Raw genomic sequence first — 16234 nt, 5'->3', positions numbered from 1 at the left:
TTCCTGATCAAGACAATCCGAGAAGATCCTATAAAAGCCACATGAATAAAGGAAGGGCGTGCATACGCTGCCCAAGCCCGTGTGCTGCTTGAGCCCATGTGGCCAAGTACATGTGGTGCCTGAGCACATGTGTCTCCCGCATCTCCCCTCCTGAGATGTGTATTTTTATGTTTTCCTATCTATTGCTGGGATGTGTGTAGGGAATCTTTCCACCCTTGGAGAAGCCCAGGTTCTCTCTTGAGCATGTTACTCTGTCTCTCTTACTCTCCACTCTCTCCCACTTTCTCTTCCTCCTTCCACACCTTCAAAAACCCTCCAAATAAAATCTGTTTTACTTCACTGCTTGTCTACTCCTGAAATTCTTTTCTGTGAGGCGAGACAAGAACCCAGTAACCCTGGGTCCTGGGTAGCAGAGATGGATCAGGAGAAAGAGACCGTCTTTCTCTCCTCCGGACTCACATGAGCCTCCCGTGGGGTCCACTGACATCACTTCCACCCTTGTCCTTAGGAAACCTGCTCCTTCTCTGCCTCCCTCCACTTCCTCCTTGATTTTGTAATGTTTTATCATAAAAGGTCAATGGTTTATCATGTGATACTGCCCGTTCCCTTGTCTTGGTGCTCTGTCCAACACAGATGAGTGAGATCATCTAGTATTTGTCCTTCTCTCTCTCTGACTTATTTTAATTTACACGACATTTCCTAATTCCATCCAAGGTTCAGCAAGTGGCAAGATTTCATCTTTTCTTATAACCATGTAGTTGTCCATTGATTCATTCATTTGTCATCAGACTCTTGGGTTGTTTCTATATCCTGGCCATTGCAATTAGCACTGTAAAATGTAAGTGTGCAGATATCTTTCAAGTCAATGCTCTTGTGTTCTTGATGTAAAGACCAAAAACAGGCAAATCTTTGCTACTTCACCAGAGATTCTGGAGGAGTACATCGTCTATATTTTCTTCCATCTACCCCGATTAGATCCTAGCCCTGCATATGTTCTCCCAGCACTCCTGACCACAAGGCCAGGAACAGTCCTGAGCACCATAGGATGTGACCCAATCCTTCCACAAAAAAGTAAAGAAACCATTTCTATTGGCTGATAGTTTCAATTAAAATGTTCAGACACTGGTGCTGGATAGAATCCAGTGGGCAGGGCATCTGCATTGTATGTGGCTGACCTAGGTTTGATATCTGAGACCTAAAATGTCCCCTAAGACTGCCAGAAATGAGAAGCAGGAGTAAGCCTTAAGCACTGCCATGTGTGCTCAAGGCACCAAACCAAAATAAATAAATAAATAAATAAATAAATAATTAAAACCAAATCTCAGACTTTATTTTAAATTATTATTAAATATTAACAAGTAACATTAAATAAAAAACCTAAATGAAAATAATTTATAAATGACTAATACAATACAAATAAAATCTGTATTTTTAAAATACAATACAAAATAAATTTGAGGTAAGACAGTAAACAAATATGGTATCATCTACTCTTAAACACAGGGTCAGGATTTCATTGGATTTAATTATGCACATAATATATTAAATCACATAATCAAGAACTATTAACACTACAACCTTGTTTCTGCCTTATGACATATTAGGCACGAAACTGACAGGTTAATAAACACTGAGTATAATTTTTAATATCTATGAAGTTAAAATTACCATTAAATCAAAGTCTGCATAATATTACTGTAAACTATATTTAAAATATTATTTCCTTATACTGTGAGAAAATGCATTGTAAAATAGAAGTAGTAAGAAAGAAAAATATAAGAAAAAAAATTCAGTTCCTTGGGACTAGAGTGATAGTACAGCAGGTAGGGCATTTGCTTTTTATGTGGCTGATTCAGGTTTAATCTCTGGTATCCCAAATGGTCCCCTGAGCCCACCAGAGCCAGGAGTAAGACCTACACACCATCAGGTGAGGCTCAAAACACAAAAACCTAAACCAAAATGTTCAGGTCCTCAAAGCAACAGCAAAAGGGGACGAGCGATATAGTACAGTGGGTAGGGTGTTTGCCTTGTACACAGTAGGCCGGCGTTCAATCCTCAGCACCCAATATGGTCCCTTAAACCCACCAGAAGTGAACTCTGAGCACAAAACCAGAGGTAAGCCCTGACACCACTGGGTGAGACCTAAAAACAAAAAATAAAAAACAAAAACATAATAAAAACAAAAAATAAAAACCAGAAAATAAAAATAAAAAATAAAACCAAAAAATAAAAACAAAAATGTAAAAAAACAAAAAAAGCAATATCAGAAAATTGTTTCTATCTTCATCTTTCAATTATATTTTTTACACAAAAATAGACTAAAGTATCTGAAGAAACTATTGTTTAAGCTGTCTTTCTTTTGCAAATGAAAATCTGTCAGAAATATACTGAGAAATGAGATCTTAATATATATTAATATTTTTAACTGTACCTTTCTCACTAGACAATAATAAAGATAGAGTATAATTTATTCTTTTTTACATATTTGTATAAAGTACAAACATAACACCAAGAAGTAAAATACTGCCACAGTCCTAGATAAGAAAATACCTTGAATACAAAACTAAATATTTTAAAGTGAATTAAGTGCTTATTTCCAAAACAAATTAAAAAATAAAATGAATCATATTTTTCTCAAGATTCATTTAACAAAGAAAACAATACCATGATATTATTTCCTAAAGCTAAGGTCTTGCTAAGCTAGTATTCTAAGTAAATAGTCTTTACAGAATTCTTTACTAAGAATTTTTTAGTAATGTTCACAAAGTAGCCAAAATATGAGTCTAACAAGTTATGGAAAATACTAGGATCAAATATAGCAATTCACTGCCAACAAAGTGACTAGGTACTGAAAATTTCTTATGCTAAGAAAAGACTTATGTGAACCTCTGAAAGCCCTTACACATGCTTTTATATTCACTATAAAACATAATAAATGAATCATTCTTCTCTATCATTCCTAATTTCTCATTTTTAAATTATAGTACAGTGAACAGTGCATTTGCCTTGCACATGACTGACCTGAGTTCGATTTCATATGGTCCCCCAAGCACCACCAGGAGTAATTCCTGAGTGCAGAGCCAGGAGTAACCCCTGGGCATCACTAGGTGTGACCCAAACACACACACACACACACACACACACACCCACACACACATCTAGGGGCCAGATAGATAGTACAGGAGTTATGGCACAAATCTTGCACACAGCTGACCCAGGTTTGATCTCTGAACTGCATATGGTCCCCTGAGCACTGCCAGGGGTCCCTCTAAGCAACAAGCCAGAAATGGCCCCTGCAAACTGTGGAAACTGTGGGACGTGACCTCAAACAACACGTGCACCCCTTCCCCATCAAACAAGACAAACAAAGATGTCTACTAGGACTCATTTTTAACCAATACATAGTGAAAGTCAAACCCCCATAATTGTCAAAAAGGAATAAGAACTAAATTAGCAAAGAATCCAAATTTGTTACCAGGGAAATGCCATTTGGGGAAGGAGACTGTGCTTGTCTTCCACTAATTAAATCTGTAAACTTAAAATAAGCAAGAACTGGGCAGGAGAGAAAGTCATAGGCTAAGCACATGATTTATATGCTGTAGGCCTGGCACTGCAGTGCTGCAGGCCTGGACCCCTAAGCACTGCCAGGAGGGACTCCCAAGCACAGAGCTGGGAGTAATACCTGAATACCATTTCACTGATTAAAAAAATAGAAATTTTCAATTAAAGATGAATCATAAATTAGTCAATATTCATTTAAAAAATACATCCAAGGTGTTTTGGGGGTTATTTGCTTGTGCCTTCCTAGAAGTTGCATTCTTTGCCACAGGTCCAGACCTGGAATGAAACATGAACACAGTGTTCAAAGGCAGGAAGAGATTTAAACACTTTTACAAATAACTGCTTTTTAAAAAGTTACTTGGTATAATGGAAAATTTTAACATTTCCGGAAAGTTATACTTCAAAATTTGAGTTTTATAGCCAACTTTAGTACAGCTCAAATTAATCATACCTTTTTGTTTTTGTTATAGTCTTGTGTATTCTGCCTGAGTTACCTATAGAGGTGAGAGAAATGGAGACATTTCATAATGAATAGGAAATAATTAAAATAAAAACTTACAACTGATTAAAGAACAAAAAGTTCATATATATACATATCAGGAACTAATCTTATAAGCATAAGTTTTTAAAATTTAATTATTTTATTAGTATGCTTTATTTTAGAAATTTATGGCTAGTGAGAGAATGATTCAAAAACAGAGTAAGGACTATGTGATTATCATTGCTATACCACCGTGCCCCGAAAAACGTTCCCTGTGGGAATTTCCATTGCTATTAGGTCACTCCACTACACCCCAGACCTGGGCATAAAGCCAAGCCCATACCAAAGTTTTCTTGAAATTTAAAATATGATGGTTTTCATAAATTTTAACCTATGTTAAGGCCACTAACATTTTTCTAAATGGCAGCATAAGGAAATTATGCCTTTAAACAGAATGTGTTTCAAATTTAACAACTCAATTTAAACAGAGTTTTCTGAGAGAATCATTTCCTTTAAAATGACTGCAAACTCACCAGTATGTTTGAGGCTTCCCTTGGACTGGTTAGCTGGTTTATATCCATCCTTTCCTAGTTCCTGGATAATGCCCTTGTTTAAGCAAATGTCCACATGTACATTGAACAGGGCAAGATCTGAAGTCTCTTGTTCTAGGTTACAAACTGGACACACCAGGGGTTGGTTTGCTATTTCATATGGTTGGAGGGGTTCCTGCCTATTTAAGGACTCGGTATCTTCATTTTCCAATGAAACTGCACAAGATGAATTCTGGGGACAGAGTTCAATATTAAATGATGTACATGGAAGATTAGAACATTCCTCTATGTCGCTTTTATTATTTACAGCATCTAAAATTTCTGCTTTGGGTGGACTACCTACAGTCTCTACCAAATTGACACCATCTACTGAAGTGATTTCTGTAGTTTTCTGATGGGTCTCAAAATCCTGCATCTTAGTGGAATGTTTTACATGTTCCTTTTTGTTCATTTCTGTGGTGGAAGCTTGTGCACATGAGACTATTTCTGAGTTTTCACTGATTGAAGATCCATCAAGACATGCATCTACATGTTTATTAAAGGCTTCCAGGCTACAGCCTCTTTGCTCCTTAAAGCAAATAGGGCAGGTAAATAGCTGACAGTTATCTGAATTATCTGACGTTTCTAAGTTCTCACTCTTCTTCTTTAGAACTTGGAAAGACTGTGATGTCTGTAAACATTGTTTATCCACAGTGTTGTCACATTTAAATGTGTCTTGGTGGCCACATTCTCTTTCAGATCGTTTTTTATCAAAGAAACTCTTCTTGGGAGACATTTCTGGAGGTTTTAGAAACTTTTCTTTGTTTGTTTTCTCTAGTATACACCCAGTGGATGGCAAGGCTTGGTTGCCAGTCTGTAAGAAGCCAATAATGCTTCTTTGTTGGTGTTTCTTGTCTTCTTCACTGGGAAAGCCGGAGACCCGCACACCTAAGTTAAGCCAACCACAATTAACCAATTTAAAATTCAATAAAGCAAATCCATTCAGAACACATAAGAACATTTTGATTTTGCACAATATTGTTAGTACTTTTAAAGGAAAAAAAACAGAAACTACAAATTATCTGAATTAAATTATGCTTTTTCAAGTTGGTATTGAGTGGAAATCCAGGTTTCATTCTAAAATTGTGTTTCACTGAATAGTGTCTACTAGAGTAGACAAGATGACATAGGTCTTTCAATAAATATCTAACACATGATACCACTAAATATCAAGTGGCTAATTGGAGTCAACCACATAGATTCCTTTGTTGTTGTTGCTTTTGGCCCACACCCAGCTGTACTCAGGGTTTACTCCTGGCTCTGTACTCAGGGATCATTTCTGCTGTAGCTTGGGGGACCATATGGAGTGCTGGAGATAGAAGTCAAGTTGGTGTACTATGAATTATGGTACATATTTCTATAGTATCAAACTACCCTACTTGCTGTACTATCTCTCCAGCCCAACCAAAGAGATTCTTTAGGCTTTCTCCCTGTGTGGGTCTAATTTTTCAGAACAAATTTAGATTCATAAGAAAACTGAATGGAAAGTACAGAGTACCCATATATTCCCTTCTCCCAACCCCTGCTCCTACATTGCAGCCTTTCCACTTAGAGCATCTTGTGCCAGAGTGGTGCATTTGTTATAACCGATGAACCTATACTGACACAAATTATTATTCAAAGTCTATAGTAAATCCTTTGGGTTTTTGTTTATTGTGTGTGTGTGTATGTGTGTGTGAGAGAGAAGCAAGAAAGCTTTTATTAAAACATTTATAAATATGTGAGGGGAGAGAAAGGGAGAAGTACAAGTTGAGAGAACACAGACTTCTCCGGAGTGGAAATAGGTGAGCATAGAGACAAGCAAGTGAGATCTCTGTGTTCGATCTGTGAGATCACTTTGTGTTTGAGTCTTCCTTCCCAACTGTCCAACCCTTGGAAACAACTGATCTTTTCAGTATCTTCATTATTTTGTTTTTTCTAGAATGTCACAAAATTGGAATTACACATTCTATGAACTTTTATTTGTATTCTTTTATTAATAACACAGATTTAAGATTCCTCCAGGTCTTGCATTGGTTAATAGATCATTCCTTCCTTTCTGTTTTTGTTTTAGGGCCACACCCAGCAGTGCTCAGGGCTTACTTTTGGCTCTGTGCTCAGGGATCACAACTGGTGGCAGAACGGGGCGGGGGGGGCAGTTGAGGACCATAGAGGGTGCCAGAAATCGAACCCAAATTGGCTGTGTCCAAGTACCTTACCTGCTGTACTATCTCTCCTACCCTCTCTTTTTTCATGTGCTGAACAATACCTCATTGTCAGCATGAAACCATAGTTTCCATTCACCTATTACTTTAGAGCATCTTGGTTGCTTCAAAGTTTTGATGATAACGAATAAAGCTATTATAAACAACTGCTTTTATATCTCTTCAATATCTTTTAGTACTTTATTATTCTCTTTAATACCTTGTTCAATAAATTTCAATCTATGCCATTTTTTTTATATGTGAAAGTATAGCTAATGATCCAGTCCTGGCCATGAAGTTGGCATTTGGAGTATTATTCCTTCACATTCTCTCCCCCAGTTGGCTTTTGGAACATGGTTTGTTTTTTGCTTTACAATTTGGAGGCTAGAGATGAAGTTTATTTTTAAACAGCACTATAATCTATAATCAAAAGTTTTAAAAACTTAAAAATGTAAGTAACGAAAGACAACTGACAAATGAAATGACGGAGGCCATATAAAGAGTCTTAACTCAACATGAATATATTTTGTTTTGCTCAGAAAGATTAATGTGTTTGACAATGAAATGCTGTTTCTGATTCCAAGAGTATGATATGCAATGGACATTAAAATGGCTTTCCAAAATCTGAAAATAAAAGTTTTTAAATACATTTAGATACAAAGATCCTAGTAAGTAGTAAGGAAAAGAACAACTTTAAGTGATTTTTACTGGAATTAAATGAAAGACCATGATTCCATTTATGTCAGTTTCTAAGAAATAATAAAGACAGTAGTAGCATAGGTACAAATTCCTGAACAGATTTAAGAACTAAAATAGGGAGGTGACAGAGACAATACAGGGGTTAAAGCATATGTCTTGGATACAGCAAACCCTGGTTCAATCCCTGGCACCATATAGTCTATAGAGCACTGTAAGGAGTGATCCCTACATACAGAGTAAGTCCTGAGCACCACTGAATGTGACCCACATCCTCCCCCCAAAAAGAAAGAAAATGGGGGTCAGGGAGATAAATCAAAGGGCTGGAAAATATGCAGCAAGAACAAGACCCCCCCAGTTCAAACTAGGGGCACCTCATGGCCTCTCAGCATCATTGGGTACAGTCCCAATAGTCCCCACAATGTTGGAAGGCCCACCAAAAATGGGGAAAAATATGAGAGTAAGTGAGACTTTCTAAAATTTATTTTTTAGAGAAGTCTAGCATATTTAAGGAAAACTGGTGCCACAGAGGCAGAGTGGGGTAGGGGGGTAGGTTTCGGGGGGTGGGAGGAATACTGGGATCATCGGAGGTGGAGAATGGGCACTGGTGGAGGGATGGGTACTTGGGCATTGTATGACTGAAACACAAGCACAAAAGTTTGTAAGTCTGTAACTGTACCTCACAGTGATTCGATTAAAAAAAAAAAAGTCATACCCATAAGTCTTAATCTCAAGGGATGTGGAAAATCAGCATCAATTTCTGTTCTTAACAATTCTTTGGCAATAGCAAATATTTCTTCTGAGGTAGAAACAACAGATGAAATGGTAGATGCACGGGTTTTTACTTCAAAATTCACATTCTTCAGCTTAATGGTAACAGTTCTTCCCTATAAAAAAATATACTTCATTATGTGTAGCTTTCTGGATTCCAGGGGGAAAAGCTTATTTCACAGGACAGAAAAATCAGATCAGAAAAGTCTCTTCTGTAAATATGGAAGTAATACATAGGACTATAATATATAGTGATAAAAGTTGTCATAAAATGTTCTGGTTTCTCTTCAGGTCACATAAATCTTTTACCTTTTACTAAAGATTTCCGTGGAGTGGAACAAAAAAAATTGTCATAAAGATGAACTAAAATACCTAAGTAACCTAAAAAATCTCATTGTGGTCAATAATTATTACTCTCCTTCCCAAATAAATTTCATAAGATTTTAATAAAAGGACAATTCTGACCATATATTTTTCTTTCAATGGATTTCTAGAAATTCAGTACCTAAGAAAAGGAAGAGAAAAATTCCTCTGGGGAGGCCTCACTGAAAAGATCTTCTGAATATCTCGAATTAATTATGTGTCCACTAAATGTCAGTCACTATGGTAAACAATTCACATGTGAGAACCCCCTTTGTTTGTTAGTTATTTAATGGAGAGTGAGTTCAATGGACTGAGCACATGCTTTGCAGGTTTGATCTCTGGCACTACATGATCCCTTTAGCACCACCTAGAATGACCAACAAGCAGAGCCAGAAGTACCCCTAAGAACCATCAGGTATAACCCCCTTAAAAACAAACAAAAAAATTGGGAAAAAATAACCCTCTCTTTAGAGTCAATATATTAAAAGAGAAGAACAAAAATGCTTATTATATATCCCATTTATATAAGAAAATATAAAAAACTTCTTAAAAATTACACTCTGTAATAAATTCTTTGGTTTTGAAAGTGTCGGGAAATACTAAATGTAGGGCTGAAAAGAGAGTTCTAAGGGCTGAGGTCATGCTTTGCGTGTAAGAAGCTTGGGGTTAGCCCTGGGTACAGCATGAGCCCCTCGGCACTGCCAGGAATGACCCTTGAACACAGAACAGGAAGTAACCCCTCAGCATCACTGGGTGTGGTTCAAAACCAAGCCAAAAAATGTCTAAATAAATGTTGCGTGTTGTGGGTAAAGATAAGATAGAAAGTTCAAAGCTTTCCAGGTTTTGTTCTCAAAGTGTTCAGCAAAAACACTTTGGATCAAGGCTTTGAAATGAAAAGCCTATTCTAAAAGGTTATTGTCTACCTGGGAAGCATTAAAGGGTGCCTGGAAAGGCATTAATAACATGCAGATACGCTTCTAGGGAAATCCTCTATTTTCTGATGCCAATATAGCTCTAGTTTGGAACTTATTCAAAAGTAATCCTGAGGCAGTACTAACGCCTCTGGAATTATACAACTTATTATACACCCTCATAAGTTCCTTCTTCATAAAAATGACCTCATCCTAGACCTCAATAAGGGTCAGAATTTAATTGGTCTCTGTTGGGCATAACAATATTCTTTTCTGATATTCCCAAGCCTGTATTCAAATAGAAAATTTAACTCTTGCTTTAAGGGAGATTTTTATCATTAATGCTGTTGTGTTGCTGTAGTATTTAATGGGGTTAGGGAGACACTCAAAGGGCGAGAACACAGTTTTGAGCACTGAAGAGGCCCAGGTTTGACCCTTGGAACCATCTCACCCCTCTGAGCTCCACCAGGAGCCACCCCTGACCACACTGCTGGGAGCTGGCACTGCCCGGTGTGACTCCAAAACCCAAAGCCCCCTCCCTCGGGTTTTTAAATGAAGACCACCACATCAAAATACAGTACCTTCAGGCCTTCTTTTTGCAGATCTTGAGCAAGTTCACCACAAAGATCTCTGCACAAACTGTACTGTTCTTCTGCTTTACTTATCTCACTGAATGTCCTAGAAAGATAAGGGTGATTCCGGTGCACAAAGTAAACCATAATTCAGGATAATTTAGAATGACATACTATGTTTATGTGTGTGTCATCAAGGTCTCACATTGAGACAAATTGCACTAAAAACATCTAAGATTTACTTAAACAGTGAAAGATCCTGTAGATTGCCGAGCTCCTCAGCAAAAGTTCATTTGCTCTTTCTATAAAGTATGCTTTAATTTTATTTTAATTTAATTATAGCTACTAATAGATACTGATAATTCCCCCAGAGCATTAGGATATATGAGGTAAAGAGATTACTACTTTCTTAAGAAAGTACAGATGAGGGGCTATGAGACAGCTCAAAGAAATGGAATATAAGATTCACATGCAGGAACCCCCACCCCCAGTGAGGGATAAATCCCCCAGATCACACTGTCCCCAGAGCACTGCCAAGAGTGACATGTAAGCATTCAGCCTGGAGTATGGATCAAATACAAATGAAAAAGCAAAAAAAAAAAAATCTTCCAATTTCTGTGTATGTATTTTCTTGAAAAGAAAGAACTATCTTCTAGTAGAGTTAAAAGGCTGGTTTATGGCATATTAGCAGAGGTCTCTAATATCTCACAGATAGTGAGATATTGTTTTATTGTAATTTTTTATAAGCAAGGCTAGGCATAGAGGACTGGTAAGATTAAAATTAGACATTTTGAATTCATTTGCATAGTAAAATTGAAAGAAATTGAAAATTTAAATTAGCATAAATGAGAAAGACACTAAGCTCAGGATAAGTAAAAAAAAAATGCATAAATAACATCTGTGAAAAATGCCCCCTTCCAACTGTCCACCAGAGGCAACCCACGTTGCCAGCTAGCTTCCAATTCTATGAATTCCTCCAGAGATATCCTATGAACATCTAAGCAAAAGTACATTTTCCTCTCCTTTTTCTTTTTTGTTTTGTTGGGCTAAACCTAACAATGCTCAGAGGTTACTCATGGCTCTGCACTCAACAATTACTCATGGCAGTGCTCAGGGTTCCACATGGGATACCAGGTATAGAACCTGGGTCAGATGAGGACAAGGTAAGTGCCCTACCCAGTGTACTATATCTCTCCAGCCCCATTCTCTCGTTTTTTAAAATGTAAGCAGTGGACAAGTAGAATATTGATTAGAACTGTGCTTTTAAATTCCATCCTGGTCAGTGCTCCCTATGAGTAAATAATTCTCTAGTTTTTATATGGCAGCATAATAATATTCTAAGCTAAAGGTGTATGATCATTAAAACAATTTTATTAGATGAAGTCATGAAATTTGCATATAGGTGGATCAACATGGAAAGTATCATGTTAAGTGAAATGAGTCAGAAAGAGAGGGACAGACATAGAAAGATTGCACTCATTTATGGAATATAAAGTAACAGAATGGGAGACTTACACCCAATAATAATAGAGATAAGTACCAAGAGGAGTACTTCACACTTGGAAGCTGACACACATGCTAGGTGAAGAAGCGGCTCTGATAGAGAAGGGATCACCAAGCAAAGGGTGCTAGGCGGGCCCACTAGGGATGGGAGATACGGGCTGAAAATAGACTATAGACCGAACATGATGCCTACTGAATACCTCTGTAGCAAACCACAACACCCAAAAAGAGAGAGCAAGCAAATGGGAATGCCCTGCCACAGAGGCGGGGTGGGGTGAAGGGGACAGGGTGGGGGTGGTGGGAGGGGTGCTGGGACCATTGGTGGTGGAAAATGGGCACTGGTGGAGGGGTGGGTACTCTATCATTGTATGACTGAAACTTAAGCATGCAAACCTGTAAGTCTGTAACTGTCTCACGGTGATTCACTAATAAAATTTAAAAAATAAATAAAAAAAAAACAATTTTATTTTATAAGGACTGGAGAAATATCTCAACAAACTGAGCTCATGCTTTGTGTGGACTTATTCCCAGGCACCACATGCTCCCGTGTGCACTGCTAAGCATAGAGTCAGAGATAGTTCCTGAGCATCGCCAGCTGTGACCCAAAACCAACAACCAAATTCACAAATACTTAGATTATACTCAATCTATTGATATTATAAAAATGGAATGAGTTGCCTTCAGTACATGTAAAATGACAAGTGCTTTACATCTGTGGAATGAATACCAGAAATAGAATTGGGGGGAATCAAAAGTACATATTTCTATAAATTCGATAGATTTTGTCAATTTGTTTGCCCCCCTGAAAGATAAAATACTAGCTCCCCCTAAATAAGCAAATCTTCCCAGATCTAGGTGTATGGCATGGAAAAGGGACTTTGCAAGAGCGATTAAGATGGGAAGATAACGCAGCCCAAAGTAATCGCAAAAGTCCTTATGAAGGAGGCCGGAAGGTCGGTGTAAGAAGGAGAAGGCAGAGTCTGAAGGTGGAGGGGTCCAGAAGGGAAGCAGCCTCTGGAAGTTTAGGGAAAGGTTCTAAGTTCTGTGAAACTTCTAGAAGGAACACAATCTTCTGACACAATGGTCGTAGTAATTCTGATCTCTGAGATTGTAAGGGAATAAGTTTGTGCTGCTTGACGCCACTATACATTGGAGGGTCAGATAAATGTACGTTGGTTAAGCGTGCTCGCCTTGCATGCAACTGACCCTAATTCATGAGAGCAGCAGAAACAACCTGTGATCCCAAACAGCCTCCCTTTCCCCCACCAAAAAAAAAAAAAAGCCACCACATTTTTAGCAATTTCCAGCACCAAAGAGAAACTAGTACATCCCTTCCAAATACTGTAACTTTTCACTTCCCTAGTCTTGCCAACAGAACATGTTAGAATTTTTGCCAATAGGATTACTGAAAAATGTTATGTCAGCACTGTTCCGTATTTAGCAAATTACAAAGATGAGAAGTCTTTCTGATGTTTTAAGAGTCACTAGTATTTGTTTTTCTCTTAAAATGATATTTTTGTGAAATTTTTCCCTATTATTTGCTGACTTTTTCCTCAGGAACTTCAATGATAAAAACAAAACAAAAACACCTGAATCTCAAGTTGAGAAGTGTTCACTTCTCTCCCTCTCCCTATCCCTCTCCTCTCTCTCTGCCTCTCCTCTTTCTCGGCCTCTCCTCTCTTTCTCTCTCCCTTTCCTTTCTCTCCTTTCTCCTCCCTCTCCTCTCTCTCTCTCCCCCTCCTTCTCCCTCTTCCTGCTCCTCCCCCTCCCTTTCACTCTTGCTCTCCTTCATCCCCTCCCCCCTCCCTCTCTTATTTCTCTAAATAAAATAATTTTACTTTACTAAAAACAAATTGCAATCTCGGGCTTGGAAAGACAGTACAGAGGGTAAGTGGCTCTAGTCTGTGGAAGGCCAATCTGGATTCAATCCCTGCCATGGAATATGGTTCCCAGATCTGTGCCCCCGTGCAGAACTAGGAGTAAGTCAGAGTGTGGCCCAAAAACAAAAACCGAAAAATAAAAAAATTATTAGAACTTCACTTTTGGATGTTTTTTTTCTAACCTTTTCCTTTGATTGCTTGCACAAAGTCACAGCCTAAATAGTACTTTTTATCAGTCATTTATTGACTGTGTTGTTCTGTGAAAGCCACTCAACTCTTCTGACCACAAATAATATATATGAAAAACGAACATAACCTTGTAATAGGTCAGCAGTTCTTAAATGTCTCAGAGGAACTTTCAGGCCTTGAGGAGATAACTGAGGGACTTTTAAGACAGTTATATATTTCCCAAGATCAATAAAGTTCCATCAAGATTTCATCTGACTTTCAAACAAGATTTAAATCATTGAACTCGGCTCATTCTAAGCTTTCTATCATCAATACTCTTATTATTTGATGCCTATACTTGTCCACCCATATTTACAGTGCTTCAAGAAGAGTTTCTATTGTCATTTTTTAAATTCCCCAAATAACTTCTCAGTATAATTTTTCTTACAGACAACACTGAAGCAGAAATCTAAAAATGCTTGGTTTTCACTGAATAGGAACAGAATCAACATTAAGAAAAGTGTAGTCATATTTTTCCCTCATAGAGCAAGTAAAAATAATAAAGCTATAAACTTTCATATTTATATCTGGAGTACCAGTTGCTAGAAAATATTATTTGATTTGCAAACTCACTGACACTTTTCAAAAACTTTAAAATAACATAAACAATTAATAATAAAAATTACCTTTCAACACTCATGCTTTTCCTCTCTCCATCCCTTGAAACAAAAAAATAAAAAAAAAATTTTTAGCTGCTTACTCAGAGGAAACAGAAGAGTTAGTTAATGAAGCTTTTCAAAGGATCACTAGATCACCTTTCTTAAAGGCTGATCTGTAAGATAACAATCATCTTTCTTTCCACAACAATCTGACCATCAGTATTCTTACTTTCTGAACAAAGAATAAGTATAGAAAAAAGAGCAAACACATCATTCCTCTTATTATATTCAACTAAAGTAGCCAATAATCTATGGAGTGGTTCTTTTCATTATTCCCACATATAATATTTTGACTTTAATGAAAAAAATTATCATCTTGATGCGGGAGAGATAGTACATGCCTTGCATGCAGCCAACCTGGGTTCAATCCTCAGCATCCTTTGTGTTCCCTCAAGCATCACGGGATGTGGCCCAACACTCTGACACGCCACGCCCCCCCCATGTCAAATTATCATCTGAACTGAACTAGCCTACAATTTTAAAACATGTTCTCCTTATAGACTGCTTCTCAATGGCTAAAGATATTATTTCAGTAAATAAAGAAGAAAAAAATGCAAAATGACTAAACATAGATACCTTGCCAGGTGTGTTGAACCTAGACCCAAGGCAATGTGAAGAAAATAATGCCAAGATGTTTCAGAGAAAAGGAGAGAAAGTAATGCTCTCTGTTGGTAGAGTTCTGTACAGGTAGTAATTCCAAGGGCCTTCAACATTTTCTCTGTAACTTTTCCTATTCCAGAAACCTAGAAGAGAACCAATATTATTACTAATGTTTTTAAAATAAAGCAACTGTTACTATAATCTTATTAAACTTGGCATGGGGGGGGGGTGTATATTGGACCATCGTCAGCAGTGCTTGGGGACTACTCCTGAGGTCATGTGTTAGAAAGAGCTCCACCTGATGCTCAGAGGACAGGTGGTGTCAGAAATTGAAATGGGGAGAAGTGCCTTAGCCCCGGTACTATTTCTCACTTCCTAAAGAGATACTGCATGGAAATTTAGAGTTTAGATGGCACTAAATTTAAAAACAAAGTTTTATTAAAAATACACAAATAAATGAATGAATCTTTATGGCCATAAAAACATGGGAAATGGCTGGACAAACACACTTACATTGATTTTTCATAGCGAGATTTATGAACATTTATTATATTACTTTATGCCACAACTTACATATATGAAAGCATTACTTTATGCTACAACTTACATATATGGAACTATTCATTACTCACCCTACATTATATACACTTATGCAGCTTTTCTTTTGAGCACTGAAAACTGCTTTATTTAAAATCATTTATAAACATTATGTAGAAAAAAGCAAGACCTAAAACATCTAAAATGTAGAATTTTCCATTCTTGGTGATCAAAAGAAAAGCTATATAAATGTACATAATGTATGGTGAGTAATGAATAATTTTGTATATGTTGTAGCATAAAGTAGTGCTTCCATATACTTAAGTTGTAGTATAAAGTAATACATACATCGAGAAAGCATATTTCTCAAGATATGTATTGGTGTTCTATTAAAAAAATATTCTGGAGCCATGCAAGTGGTTCAGCAGAGAAACACTTGGCTTCAATGTGTGAGAACCTTGCATTGGAAACAAACAAACAAAAAAGCAAAGCAAAAAATTATTCTGATGCTAGTCCCTGAGCATAACTGGGTGTGGCCTCTAAAGCTCCCTTACTCCAAAAAAACTACTCCCATAACTTTCATCTAACAAACTTTCCAACCTTCTAAAAATAAGGCCCTTGGGGCTGGAGCAATAGCACGGCAGGTAGGGTATTTGCCTTACACAAGGCCGACCCGAGTTCGATTCCCACCATTCCATA

The 16234-nt window shown here is 37.3% G+C and overlaps 1 protein-coding gene and 1 pseudogene across 3 annotated transcripts in view; one reads left to right on the top strand and one right to left on the bottom strand.

Annotated features, from left to right (window-relative positions):
- Nucleotides 1-1314: 1314 nt before the first annotated feature.
- Nucleotides 1315-16234, bottom strand: part of POLK (DNA polymerase kappa) — a 58488-nt gene continuing 43568 nt past the window's right edge. For all 3 annotated transcript variants that reach the window (XM_055127064.1, XM_004613133.2, XM_055127072.1), the window contains 7 exons: nucleotides 14975-15141; nucleotides 14366-14398; nucleotides 10138-10234; nucleotides 8227-8398; nucleotides 4576-5520; nucleotides 4013-4055; nucleotides 1315-3837 (listed from right to left, as the gene is read on the bottom strand). In XM_055127064.1, coding sequence (XP_054983039.1) covers nucleotides 3753-3837; nucleotides 4013-4055; nucleotides 4576-5520; nucleotides 8227-8398; nucleotides 10138-10234; nucleotides 14366-14398; nucleotides 14975-15141 — 1542 coding nt within the window. In that variant the 3' untranslated portion in view covers nucleotides 1315-3752. The remainder of the gene's footprint in view (nucleotides 3838-4012; nucleotides 4056-4575; nucleotides 5521-8226; nucleotides 8399-10137; nucleotides 10235-14365; nucleotides 14399-14974; nucleotides 15142-16234) is intronic.
- On the top strand, nucleotides 8554-8662 carry LOC129401220 (U5 spliceosomal RNA; annotated as a pseudogene).

Source organism: Sorex araneus, chromosome 1 (assembly GCF_027595985.1).
Source record: "Sorex araneus isolate mSorAra2 chromosome 1, mSorAra2.pri, whole genome shotgun sequence".
NCBI lineage: Eukaryota > Metazoa > Chordata > Mammalia > Eulipotyphla > Soricidae > Sorex > Sorex araneus.
This window is presented reverse-complemented; position numbering and strand designations above follow the sequence as displayed.